We start from the raw sequence: 14698 nt of genomic DNA, 5'->3' as shown, positions 1-14698 counted from the left end.
ATTGTAGAAATGTATTCTTTTTCTGTTTTTGAACCAAGAAAAAAAGCCTTTTAAAAATTACATCGGGGGGAGGAGGTGTTAGGTAGACGATTTCTAAGGCTTGGATTTTGGTGTGGGGTGGTTTTTTTTTTTATTATTTTCAGTGTAAGTTTCTCTGTTCTACTGTAGGAATCCTCAAACTTCAAACTTTTTACTGTGGAACAAATTTTAGAGGGCGTACTCCTTTCCTACAGATAAATGTATACCTTCGTCACTTACACTAGTTTATTGGAAAAGTAATAGTGTATCACTAAACTTAGCATGTCACTGATGTCTTTAATAGCTACTTAATGCTTTAAAATAGAGACATTTAGAAGTATAATTGCATTACAAGTAAGATTCTTTCTGAAAAATTTCTGAACAAATTACTGTAAAATGAACTTACCTAGTTGCATTAATAAGTTATATTATTTTGTGATGAATGGAAAAGGTATTTTGCATAAATAGTATGAGTGGCCAGGCTATGTATATTGCCAAAAGAACTGTAATGCTATAACTGGGACAGGGTTAGGTTCTGTATATCTTCAAAATAAATCACAGGAAAGGACCCAGAGTTTGTATTATATGCCAGATTTTTCGTGTGTGTGTGTGTATATATATATATATATATATATGTAAGTAGGCACATGTGCATGCACATACAGTAGAGTTAATTTATGGTACAACTCACACAATTGTTCACAATTGTGAACACAATTCATTGTATGTTTTCTTCTGCATCTTAGGTGGAGAACTCAGGGGATCCATGGGAAAATTTCCAAAATAATCAACCACTAACATATTGGGAATGTGTTTATTTACTCATGGTGACAATGTCCACTGTTGGCTATGGTGATGTTTATGCAAAAACAACCCTTGGTCGCCTTTTCATGGTATTCTTCATCCTTGGGGGATTGGTAAAAACTCTTTTTTTATTATTATTACAGCTACCTTAATATTTGATCCTGTATATCTCAATGCTGTAATTTAGGAAATAATAATATCTTATTTAGTAAATTAAAATTAATTACAAAACTTTTAAATACATGTAATACATCCCATTTTTTTCTATAGATTACTATTTTGTCAGAGCTTGTAAAATTAGTCCAGTTTAGTAGAGCCAGAATTTTTCTAATTCATTAAAATGAGTAATGCATGTGAATACATGAAGTGCCTTAACACTTGAGCTTGTAATGTTATTTGTAGTCCTTTACTTTTTAGTAACTGACTGTAGTGCATTTTTTTGAGACTGCTATTGATACTTCAAGGCACTTTGCGGTTTCAGAAGTCCTACCCACCCTTCTGTGTTCCTTCCCAGAATTCCAACAAACACTGTGGCTTTGGACTGCCTTAAAGAGCAGCTTGCCTGATCCAGATGATAGCAAACCACATTCTCTTTAATATCAAACATCCTTTCATTTCATGTAGCACAATTTTAACTCACACAGTTTATCACATGACCATAACCAGTATCCTTTTATATCAACAAATTCTTGTATTCTTTGTCCTATATGTATATAGTACCAAAGTTACTAATTGTCTTATATAAACTTTTCTATTATTTATCAGTGTTAGTAATATTATAGGACCGGTTGCAATGTTGTTTTCTAAACCTTCAATGTTATTCTGTGAGCTGGCAATGTGTGCTTGTAGTCCAGAAAGCCAACCACATCCTGGGCTGCATCAAGAGAGGTTGGGGGAGGTGATTCTCATTCTCTCCTCTGCTCTCGTAAGACCCCACCTGGAGTACTGTGTCCAGCTCTGGAGCCCCCAACATAAGAAGGGCATGGAGCTGTTGGATCGAGTCCAGAAGAGGGCCACGAAGATGATCAGAGGGCAGGAGCCCCTCTCCTATGAGGACAGGCTGAGAGAGTTGGGGCTGTTCAGCCTGGAGAAGATGAGACCTTACAGTGGCCTTCCAGTCCCTAAAGGGGATCTACAGGAGAGATAGGGAGAAACTCTTCAGTAGGGCCTGTTGTGATAGGATGAGGGGTAATGGTTTTAAAGTAGAAGGAAATAGATTCAGATTAGACATAAGGAAAAAAATTTTACAATGAGGGTGGTGAGGCACTGGAACAGGTTGCCCAGAGAGGTGGTGGATGCCCCATCCCTGGAAACATTCAAGGCCAGGTTCGATGGGGCTGTGAGCAACCTGATCTGGTTGGAGATGTCCCTGCTACTTGCAGATGGGTTGGACTAGATGACCTTTAATGGTCCCTTCCAACCCAAACTATTCTATGATTCCATGATTCTATGAAACCAGCAAGGTTTATTTTAATATTTACGCTATGCAAGGTAAGTGCTTTATGGATGACTCACAACATATATTGTGCACATACATACATGTGTGTATTGTTACCTTACTCTCATATATTGATTTCAAATATACATACATCTTAAAGAGGTGATATGTATATGATTAATGTTATGAATGCTATATATGAGACACACACAGATACATATATATGAGTATATATATATGAGCATAAATATGCATTCCCATCTATGTTTATTGACATATGAAGACAAAGACTATGTCAACTGGCAGCAGCTCTTCGAAGTATCCAGCCACAAGGAAAATGTTTGTTGGACAAAACATGGCAGAATAATTTTTATTTTCTCCTCAACCCCTTTTTTTCTATCATATGTTATTCCAATCCTTTTAAAAACAGAAACTTTTGGAAAAGATTTTTTTGGGGGTGGGGAGGTGACTTTTTTGTTTCTTGGCAGGGGAAATAACCCCCTGATTACATCTTGTTTTTGTAGTCTTTTGAATCGTAATAACGGGGGAAAAAAAGTCTGTCTTTTAAAATAGAAATGTAACAGTAATAATAACACTTGGTTTTGGTTTTTGCAGTGGAACTTGGATAGGTTTTTTCCCTGTCCCTCTTCAGGAAGAATTAAAGATAACTTTATTTTATTATTAGATATCAGTTTGAATTAATTTTGTTCTTGTTTTGTTTTGTGCGCCTATTTTTCCTCTTTTGATGGTTTTCTTAATTTATAAGATGTGCACCTTCTCCAAGACCAACTTTTACATTGACCTTTCTTGTTTTGTTTGATAAGAACTTTTACATTTTTTAAATTTTCTTTTTAAACAACTTCATAGATCTAATTCTTTTGGATTTTCAGATCTTAAAGATATATATCTTCTGAAAATATTCATCATCCCCCTTTCTTTGGCCTCTCTTTTTAGTCTTTTCTTCTGTCTCCTATCTTCTTCTTAGGCCATGTTTGCCAGCTACGTCCCTGAAATCATAGAGTTAATAGGAAACCGCAAGAAATATGGTGGTTCCTATAGTGCGGTTAGTGGAAGAAAGTAAGTATCCCAGGAGGCTCTGCTGCCTCTGCTGCAGTAGAACACTCTCTGCATGCCATTTTCTTTTTTTTTTGTGTTTTTGTTTCATGCATGTAGGCAATGTTTGCTCGCTACGTGCCAGAAATTGCTGCTCTCATCCTTAATCGGAAGAAATACGGCGGGACTTTTAACTCAACTCGAGGCAGAAAGTAAGTCAAAAAAGACCAGGTGTGGTTGTGTGACTTTAAAGAGCCCCTGAAGGTGGTAATAGCTGACTCACAGCTTATAAGGCTGTATTCCTTGACATCAGATGTTACCACTGGAGAGTTGTCACACTATAATTAGAGACCTGGGCTATGCTATGGTACAAGTCACAACATTTTGTCCCTACTTCAAGAGAACCTGGATACTACTGAGACTACACTGATATATCTTGTAAAAAATGCTACTATTGCTTATGCAGTTAGCTTCTGGAACAAGGTTGACTTGTCCCTTCACAGTTTTGGGCATCAGATTATCATGTGGTCGCCTCTTAACTAAGTGACAATGATAATTCACATGATTTTCAAACAACTCAGTTCTTTAGAAAAGTTGCGTTTACTGGAGTGCAAAATGTGAGATTTGTGTTGATTGGCTTATTCCGTTAAACTGACTATGTCAGAAGTCTGATAGTGCTGTTTGTCATTGTTCAAACAGCAGATTCATATCTCATGCAGCTCCTTTTGACTTCATATGAATATTGCCAACAGTAATGATTTTAGGATCCATGACCAGGGATTTAAAGTGATTACCTTCCACACACCATATAAAACCTATCCTAAGAGCAAGTAGTAGCCTTAGTATCCGTATAGTATGGGAAAAAAACCCAAACCCTTAAAAAATACTATCTTTACCTGGTAGCAAAAGTTAAGTTTTAGTGGACCGCATTAGATCATTACATTTCTATTGAAAACCTGCTTGTTTTCTTGACCAAGTTAAAACCAGCTCTTTCTGGTGTTCTCAGCATCTAGACATGCTGGGATATAGCCTTTAATGAACTAGATGTACTTGGCGATATAGTAGCTTCTCCTCTATATCACCTTTAGTGTTGCCATCTTTTGTTTCATTACATATCATTGTGACATTCATTGGTAGAGAAATATTTGCCCTAAAAGACTAGTTATATAAAATCCTTTCTGTAGACCATAAAGAAGGTACTGCAAGCAATGCATCTAATTAATTGTGCCTCTCCTTGCTTTAAGAAGATATGTTTATTCCTTTCAAATCATCATTCATGCATCATTTAATAAATGTGGTTTTATCAAGTTGTTTCTCCTCTCTGTGGAGCAGAAAGACTGTAAATGTCCCACACAGCTAATTGTAGAGTACTGTTTTACATCAGTGGGTAGATAAATTCAAGTTTTTTCTTTAGTTATAGCTTGTACTATTGCATGTTCAATAATACTCAAGCAATTGGAGGACACAATTGAAAATTTCAGTACTTTCATTTTTTTAACATACCCTCAAATGTCTAAAGTTTGGGGCTTTTTTACTGTAAACACTAATGTTGGAAACTTGCATCATAATTCACTTATTGCAATTAAACAAATACCTTAATTTATTTCTGAGATAGGTATCATTAATTTCCTGATTTTTTTTTTCTTTTTTTTTTGTGACAGAGGTCTACTCAGTTTCAAATTTGTATTCATACTTGGTTTCTCTGAGCAAAGTCTTTCAAATGCAGAACTTATGCCTCTGTGAGGCTCCAAATGAGTTATAGCAGAGGGGAATATGGTTAAAAACTGTTTTACATAGAGAGTTTTAGTCTCTCCCTTTCTACATTGTCACTAGTACCCAGCATTGCTCAGATGTCTCTAAACTTGGACCTGACTTTCAGTCAGAACCCCACATCCTGAAAAGCTCAACTCCAGATTACAGGCTTATGCTAGCTTTGGGGCGTGCTTAATTTTATTTTTTTCACTTTTTCTTTTTCTCTTTATTTATATGCACTATCTGTCTGGTTTTAGCTCACTCTGTTGTCAGTGCTTTCCCTGCTGATCTCTACTGATCATATAACTTGTCGTTTGAAACTCAGTTCTATTATCAGCCTACAAACTGTTCGATTTACTTTATGCATTGTTTTCTGGTTCAATTATTAATGACTAAGTAGTTTAAAGATGTCCTTTTCTCATGTGGGCCTTTCATTACAGGATCTAAGCTTGGGAACTGCACAGTAAAAAAACCATTAGCACCCCTTGTTTGATGTTGCTTTTGCAGTCAGTAGAACAAGATTGATGAAATGTTATGTTTGGCCAAAATTTAAGTTTTCATTTTGAATTCAGTGTTGAGAGAATGGATTGTCAGAACCAATAAGTTTTCCTTTGCTTAGGATGTGGGCATCTGGTAGTAATTAGCAATATAAGGTCTTTAGTTGAGCAACCAAGCATGGATTCTGGCAGCAAACATAATGAGAAACTACGGTTCTTCTGTTCATAACGTCAGAAAGTTTCCAGATAAAATTAAATGCATGTTCAAAATGAAAGGAGGTATATTTTGTTGAAAGATGTCATTTCAGCTCTTTAATAGCAGATGTGCGTACTTTTAAACTTTCTCCAAAATAGATAAATACATGGAATGTGCTTTGTAGCGTTTATATATATGTTTATACATGTTGACTCATGAACTATGTCTGTAGAATAACATACCTCTATGTGATTATTAAACATCTAGGTGGGAAGTTAAAATTAAGTTATGATTATGTATATTGTGAAGAGTGCACTACATCAATTTAGTACTAAGTTAGAATGTATACATAAAAATTATTTCTATAAACTCCACTTGCTAAAGGAGAGAAACAACCAATGCATCAGCAAGTTGGATCTTGTGTTTCATTTTGCTTTTCAGCCAGTAAAGTCCCCAAAGGACTCATAAACTATACAGGAATCACTTTGCACAATAAAGCTTACTTCTCTCTTAGAGGTGCATACATACAGAGTTTGGAAACAGAAGTAGTTTGTAGGTAATATGCAGTTACCACTGATTAAATTTACTGGATGCCAGGTAGTTTTGTTACAAAAGTCCATGGAGAATTTTCAATTTAATTTATGATCTCTGCTTCGTAATATGTTCCTGTGATAAGACTTCTAAGGTCTCATAGAACACAAAGCAGGAATTTTATTTTAGTCTTTGACTTAAGTTTCATCTGTTAAATAAACAGTGCTCACTGTTGCATATACACCAAAATGCATACCAATATATCTATACAAAATGTGACTGTGACCAAACATACACATTTAATGATAAGTAGGGTAGTCACTTTGGCACAATTGCAACCTACTGCCAAAAAATTGAAGTAGTTAACAAAAAAGTTATCAATCCTTGTCTTGAATTTCGGATTTGTAAGCAATGAGATCTGCTCTATAGGTAAGGAGATTACTGCTAAACAGCTGTTTTGCTGCTGTTTACAGACCAGCTCATGAGAAAACACTGTAATGTTTTTACTATGTGCCCTGATACATCAGGATCAGATGGTCGATATAGAAGAAAAACTAGCCTTTTTAGTTTAGTTATACTCAGAACAAACAGCTGCTTCTTGCTGTAGTCACCACTGAATACAAGTGATACAGAGAAAACCAGACTAGTTACAAAGACAGAAAATAGTTGATATTAAATATATATATGTATATAACTAAAATGTAACTGGGAAGTAAAATTCAGGCATGAGAAGCAATCAGAATTGCTAGGAGGTATCTTAGGATAACATAGTTTTTCTTTTCTTTCACATGATCAATTCAGTCACTACTGTTTCTCCTTCCTATGAATTTCTCTGGATAAATTCTGTAGCGCATAATCATATGTTTTGGGAAATACTTTTTGCAAAGCAGGTATTGCACGTAATATTCTTTACATGTCAGCCCATGTTCTGCTGATTTCTGGAGAAGCAGGTAACAAACTAACTTACTTTTTATGTAGAACAGTTGGAATATTTTTATTATTAATAGATTAGACCTGACTGAGTGAGATTTAATGGAGGCAAGTTTATGTTTCTGAATAAGAGGAATACTTTTAAAATGCAAAGTAGGCAAATTTATAATGAAGGTTAACTCTTATTAATTGCCTTGTCACCAAGCATTATGTTGTCACACTGAAAAACATCTACAATATTATATAGGACATATCTCGTTAAAACATTGCAAAACTTACTAGATCTCTAAGAAATAACTAATGAAAGCATATACTTGAGAGAAGTTATATTCAGGTAATTTCATAAAGTAAATTAGTGACAAACTAGTATCATTATGAAAAGATGAAGTAGTTTGTAATGGCAAAATATTGGATGCAAATACTGAAGATAAAAGCTAGATGTAGCATGTAGTTGGGTGGAGAAGGAAAAAAAATCTGATCTTATTGCACTATTATAAAAAGTCTATAGATTAGACTTCAGTTTAGAAAATAATACATAATTTTATATATATATAAGCAGGGGAAGTTTTATGCTTTTTTGTTTGACTTTTTTTCCATCAGTTACAACTGAAATGGTATATAGCTTGATGCTATTTCCTCTTAGACACTTCTATTAATAATTTTGAGAATAGCAAGCTGGTTCCTTACACTCTATCTACATTTAGCTCTTTTGTTTTTAAGGCTTTTGATTTGACTTTCTGTAGAGTTCCTGAGTTAATATTCAAAGGATCATTTTAAATTGGAGTACTACAGAAGGGTGAAAATGTATCTGCTACTGTATCACCATAGCTGACAGGCGATTGTTTTGAGAATTTAGGAATAAGCCTACAGGTTAGTTCATGCCTGCATACATCTGGAAGGCTGGAATAAGTAGTGATCACTTTGGCTTTGGATAATTTTTTGAAGTGCTCCAACTAACCTCTTAGCTATAAAGTTCATGTTTTAAGTCTTAAGAGACAAGAGTTTTCTTCAAGAAATCCTTGGGTTTGGATAAGTAGAACTTTGCTGTTGCACGCTTTTTGTGATATTTGGAAATTACACATTCAGTCCTAGCCAAAACAAGACTTACAAGATCATCTGTGTTACTTTTCTTAAGCCAAAAAAAAAAAGTTATTATTCTGCAGTTAACTAATTTACTTGAGAATCAAGAATGTTCTTACTCAGTTGTTTCATTTCTTCGTTCATGTGTTCATATGATCAGACTGGATTTTAATTCTGTGAAATATTTTCCAGTTAAAGACATTATCTTATTCTAAGTCAGCCTGCACAGAGCTCCAGAAAGCACATGGAAGGCACATTTGTAAATTGATGAACTGAAAGAGAGATCGGATAACTTATGACTTTTTTGAGTCTTTACATTGAATTATCAACTTTCAATTCCACAGATCAAATTCTTTTTGCCTTTTTGATGTAAAACTGCTATCAAATCCAGTGGAAACAATTTATGAGGTCAGCAAGCAGAACACAGTTTCATGTGAACACATATTGGCAGAGAGAGGGATTATTATTATTTTATATACATTTATGTGTATATATAAACTGCTTATCTTGTCTCAATAGTAAGTAGTTATGCTAAACTTTGTTAAATTTTGAAAATATTTTTAAAAATTGGTCTAGAGGCATTACTATAGTTGATATAAAAGATTTAAAATTATATTTTAATGAAATCACAATTCTTTACTGTATAAGCTATTAAAATCTCTTGTTTCTCTTCTTTTCTCTCATGATCTGCTCTGCTTCCCAGAGATTTCTTCAGATATCTTAAATTTACAAGCCATAAATTAGCAAATCATCAACATATCAACAGGAAGAATCATCTGTTAGAGATTCCTTCCAGAAGGAAACATGGGGTTCAGTAACTAAACTTCACAGAGAAAAATAAAAACTGTAGACAGATAGATATGGTAAACAGAAAGACAAACAGATAATTTAAGTTGACAGGCCATCTTGGACTCATTAGACATTTGAATTTGATTAAAAATTAGGAAAAAAAAATTAAGGCTTATCCAAATACTTTGGCAAAGGTCCATTTGCTGCAGTAATGAGAGGCATAGCTCCAAAGAAAGTGACATTAGATTGTTATATTGAATAATTTGATACAATATGTAAGATATTATTTTCCAGTGGGATAAGAATGTAATAAGAGAATGTGACATGGATTGCATTATGATCCCCAGAGGTGTCTCTATTTCCCATCTGCTAGCCATTCTTCTAATCCCACTGTTTTAAATGAAGTCTCACTTAGTGATAAAGAAAATCTGGTGAGTGTTAAATAGAGTGACAGATAAAACTAATAGGACAATGTATTTTTTTTTTTTCATTTTTGCATGCTTATTTAAGCTATATCCATTCTTATGAAAGCAAGAAAGGAAGTGTGGGAAGCAACATATAACGATATGAAGTGTGGAAAGTAACATATAACAATATTATGATTTTTAAAAAAATATCTGTTCTAGGTCTCAAATCATGTTCCACTCCTACAATAACAGCATTAATTTTATATTTCTAGTTAACATTGTAAAAATTTCAACTTTTCCTTCTTTCTGCCTAAACTTAAAAAAGAACTTTTGGATTTGACATCAAAATAGCAGTTGTTGCTGTCCAAATTTTGACTCAAGAAAGACAGAATCTGGTTTATAAATCTGCTGATGTACCATATTCTACAAAATAAGCAGGCCATGACTTTAAGTGTGGACGTTCCAGGGAGTGCGATGTGAGATGGCAGAAGTGGTGAACTGATCAGCAAGTTTTAGTGGATATTGACTTTTAGCTTTCACTCAGATCCTGTTGCAGAAAATTAGTCCTGACATGTTGGGATGATTTCTATGGAAAGAAATGCACTGACTGTGGTAATGAATGAAATGCTCGAAAATCTTAAAAGCCTTTTCTAACTCCTGCGTTGCTTGCAAAGGATTTAGTTATTTTTGGACCCATTGAGCATTTAAAAAAAACAATGCATAATGCAATTTGATAATGAGTAATGATTGTAACATAGCAATTTATTTAAGGGTAAATACTTTTGAAATAAATTAAAAATAAGAACAGGATATCCTGTGTGTGTGATATCTGCTGCACAAAATATTGCAAGAAGGAAGCCCAGGGTCTGGAGGGATTAGAACAGTAGATTAAGGTCTGTTTGCAACTGAGATGCTATTACTGGAGGTGTAGTTTACTCCTGGATTTTACTGTAAGCTTTCTAGTATGGACTCCTTGTGCATACCATAGCATTTAACAGGTTTTTACTTCTATTTATGCTAAATTATTCACTTATTTCTTATGGTGATACAGCTGTGTTGTCCAAATATTTTGGTATTATTTTGTGAAAGTAGAAATATTTTAGATAATACTAGCATCAAGACTGAATGAAAGGATGAGTATTCGTCCTTTGCTTTGAGCTACAGTGGAAGCCTCTTAGCTAATCCAGACCCTAGAAGAAACAAATCATTGTGCTTTCTTCTTTTTATTGCAGTTTCAGAGTTATGCATCAAGCAAAGAATATTAACTTTTATTTCTTATCTTGCTTTATTGATAAGTGTTGCACAATTCCTTAGATCATAAAAATATAAGATAGACTAATTTAGCTGTAATTGAGCAAGGAAATTGAAATTAAAAAAGCAACTCACAGTGAACTACTTATGGTAGCATGCTGTAGCAAACAGGCTTAGATGCAAGCTCTAATATGCAGTTTCAACAAAAGAGTGTGCCATTTATCCAGGATTAAGGTATCTGAAATGCACTCTAGTGGCCTATTCTGCAGTAGAAATCTCACTTAGGTGGGCATAAAATATTTGAGGACTGGTGTGAGTGAATTCTTCTGTACTATTTCTGTACACTTCAGAACCAGCTTCTAGTATTTAAAGGTTGCCAGTGACACACCACCAGTATTCACTGAGTAAGACTGAAACCTAGATTTGTGTGGGTGTGCTTGTTGCAATTCTGTAGCTGTTATAACTCACAACTAATTAGGGTCTTGTGTGTGACTGTATGTTTGTCACACATTATAAATTTTATGTTTAAGAGAACTCAAAATTATTCCCTCTTGATTCTTAATTTTACATACTTATATTGGTTACAAAGTAAATTAATATCTGCATCAGAGGTAACTTTCAAATGCCTGACATTAATGATTTCCCATTTATGTTAATCTGATGTATAATCTAGTGCTGTTCCACTGATCTGTACTGTATACCATACACTGAATTTAGATCTTTGAGTGTTTTCTGGTACTAACTAATTCCTTTTACTCACGATATAAGAGAGATTCCAAAGAGCGTGGAACCTATTGGAAAGAGCAGATTGTTTCTGTCAGAATTAATCACAGCAGCTTCTGTACAGACTTCATGTGTTCACTCTAGTTCCTGAATAGTTGGCAACTGAAGCTAGCAGGTCCAGTTTACAGAAGTTAAAGGTACCTCAGACATGTTCTCACATACTGCGATCACATCTCCAGTCACAATGTAGTCATATTCTTTTATAAATTTAATGTTGATACATATACGAAAGTCAGTGCTTTTGGCTTCTTGGTAACTTCAACACTTTCGAAATTTTTAATCCTTCAGGAGTAAAGAGAATTTTGAAAATCTACTTTCTTATGAACAACTGAAGGAGAACAAATGTTAAAATAAAGTTGCTGGGATGTTACACACTTGACAGACAATTTTTTAAATCCTTGAATATTTTTTACTTGTCTCTTTTGTACTAGAAGATTTATAGAGCTTGATTTGAGAATCAGAGTGAGAAAATAGCTTGCAGTTGAATTCTTTAAAAAAACCTTGCCTTGTTTTCAGAGTATTTTGTGCTCTGTCTTCACAGACATGAATGACTAATGCAAAAAGACAAGTTTGGGCATAATGCTTTTTAGTTTCATACCTGCTAGAGTTATTTTTTAAAATCCAACTTGATGTGGTTTTTTTGGTCCAGAAGTGTCTGTTCTAGATGAGTGATTCTCAGTCTTTGTGTTTGTTGTATATGCAATACATAGACAAGGCTTTTTAATAGTTAAAATATTAAAGCATATTGTTCTGGCTCACTGTACACATTGGCTAAATGTAAGTGGTCCTTGGAGGAACATCTTTGGCTCCAAGTCGTCTCTGAAAAAAGAGAAATCCATGAAATCATGACTGTACAGCACCTATTACTCTATCTGTATTAATTTATACTTATATTAAAATAAGGCATATGTTTAACCAAATAAGAGAGACACTTAAGCACATGTGTAAGTTTTCACTTAACTGAACTAATACAATCTTGAGTCATGTTAGGTAAAACATGAAACGCACAAGCAATTAGAAATATATTGTAGACTGGTTTATTTAAAGAATCTTATGACTAATAGATAAACAAGAGGGCCGTATGTACAGTCTCTGTTGACAATATTGACTTTTCTTAATGAGAAAAAGTGAATAAGACCCATCCTTTGTTGAGGAAAATAAGTTAGACTGCAAGAACCTGTTTACTTCAACCACAACAGCCTGCTACTGGTATGCAAAGAAAGAGTTTAGATGGTCGATAGATGAAGATATGTTCAGAATACTAAGCAGAAAGACCATAAAGAGATTTGAGCATATGAATTTGATATAAATATTACAGTTTTATAGAGACATCTAGATCAATATGTGCCACACTTCATTTAGTTACTTGACAAGTGAACAGCATGTATTCAACTGAATGCTGAACAGAATTTTGTATTTAATATGTTTGATTTATTATGACAGACTAGTTACAGTGAGTTTCTTCAAGTTCTTTATACTTGTTCCAAGGAAATGGATATAATTTCTTTAAAAATAAACAGGCAAAAGATTTGCCTTTCGTATTGCGTCCTTTGAAGGAAGAACCATGCAAAGATACTTTTTGAAGAATCCTTTTCATAGTGGATCTGTTTTCATTTACAGTGCTATTTACATGGATTAAGTGTATGTTCTCAATTATCTCATGTCAGAATTCTACATGCTTTAGCTTTTGCTTATTTCATTTTTTTTTTCTTCCTGAAACTGTTTTTTTTCTGTGATAGCTTTGACCTTTTATCACCATTTTTGTTTACTTTATAAGAAGATAATGTATTTTTAGCAAATGTATAATGATGTCAATACTTGAGGGGAAAAAATAGGTGCTATAGTACTTAGGTACTATAGAGAATTTCAACTGTGTAGAATCACAAGAGAAATCAACTATATAGAACTGTACTAATTTTTCATATTTGGTAGCTATAATTAATTTTGATAATAAGTACATATTGGAGAGAATGGATTAGTTTGATTCTATTGGTTGATAGAATATGGCTCCTAATAAACTTTTGATTGTCTGTAAAATGTTATTTTTGCAGCATCACAATTGTGTCATATGGATTCCCATTTGTATATTAAGCCAGTTTCACCTCTGATACGTAATACCAATGGCAACTGTTACTTAACAGAAACCTTAGTCCTCCTGAATACTTACCAGCAATAAAAATGTCTAAATTCCTTAGTTGTGGTTTTCAGTATTGTAAGGGAATTTCTAAATTTTGTTTTTAAAATTTAGAAATCATAATAATTTAACTGAATACTGTATTACTTTTGAGATTTTTCATAAACAAAAGCTTAATACAGAAGTTAGACATTTCTGTTGACCTATTATTATTAATACAGTGTTTTTCTACCAACCAACTCTAGCTGAAAGCAAAAGATATCCAGAATGTTGACTTTATTTAAACTCTCTGTGCATGGAAAAAAAGTAGGTGGTACATGGGAAGGGAATGTTTATTGAAACAAACAGAGGAAGTTATAAATCTTCAAATTATATACAGGACAGATTGGAACAATATATGCTCTCCAAGTTTTCTTAAATAATGTACTTAATAACTCTCTCTGGGTAAGTAGGAAACCTGTTCTCAATTTCTTCTACTTCTAAGGAAAAATATAATTTATGTTAAAGGAAGATTTTTTTTTTTGTGGGAGTTTTCAACCAAAAATTAATGCTAATACCTCATCAGAATATTGTTTGAAAACCAGTTTTTGTTGTAATCGCTGCTTAGGACACTGTCTTGCACTATATAAGGATAGCAAGGAAGAGCAGAATAGATAATGTCCAGCCCCAAATCAGAGTGCTAAAATGAAACCATGGTGCAGATGCCTTCTAACACTTCCAAAAGAATCAGTCCTGATGCTCAAATGCAAGAGTATTTGACAGCCAAATGTTTTATTTTGATGGGAGCAGGTTGCTATGGAACGCTACTGAAAAAGAATCATAACAGGACTGAACTTTTATACCAAATGCATCTGCTTTTAGCGTTCTATATTGAAAGTTATTATCCTGGCCTAACTGGGAGAGCAGTAATGCGTGCACCCACAGTGCTGGCAGCTCAGGCAATTCACCACTAGGGAAGCAGAGCACTTCTGAGGCAGGGACTGTAGGCGGCATTTTATCCAGTACAGAGGCTGCTGCAGACTCTGCCAGGCTGCA

At 34.0% G+C, this 14698-nt stretch overlaps 1 protein-coding gene across 6 annotated transcripts in view; it reads left to right on the top strand.

Moving 5' to 3' along the window:
* KCNMA1 (potassium calcium-activated channel subfamily M alpha 1) overlaps positions 1-14698 on the top strand; it is a 494817-nt gene that overhangs the window by 330155 nt on the left and 149964 nt on the right. For all 6 annotated transcript variants that reach the window (XM_086752630.1, XM_086752629.1, XM_086752628.1 and 3 more), the window contains exons 8-9: positions 765-935; positions 3246-3337. In XM_086752630.1, the coding sequence (XP_086608756.1) occupies positions 765-935; positions 3246-3337 (263 nt within the window). The remainder of the gene's footprint in view (positions 1-764; positions 936-3245; positions 3338-14698) is intronic.

This window comes from Chlamydotis macqueenii, chromosome 7 (genome assembly GCF_036417535.1).
Source record: "Chlamydotis macqueenii isolate bChlMac1 chromosome 7, bChlMac1.mat, whole genome shotgun sequence".
NCBI lineage: Eukaryota > Metazoa > Chordata > Aves > Otidiformes > Otididae > Chlamydotis > Chlamydotis macqueenii.
This window is presented reverse-complemented; position numbering and strand designations above follow the sequence as displayed.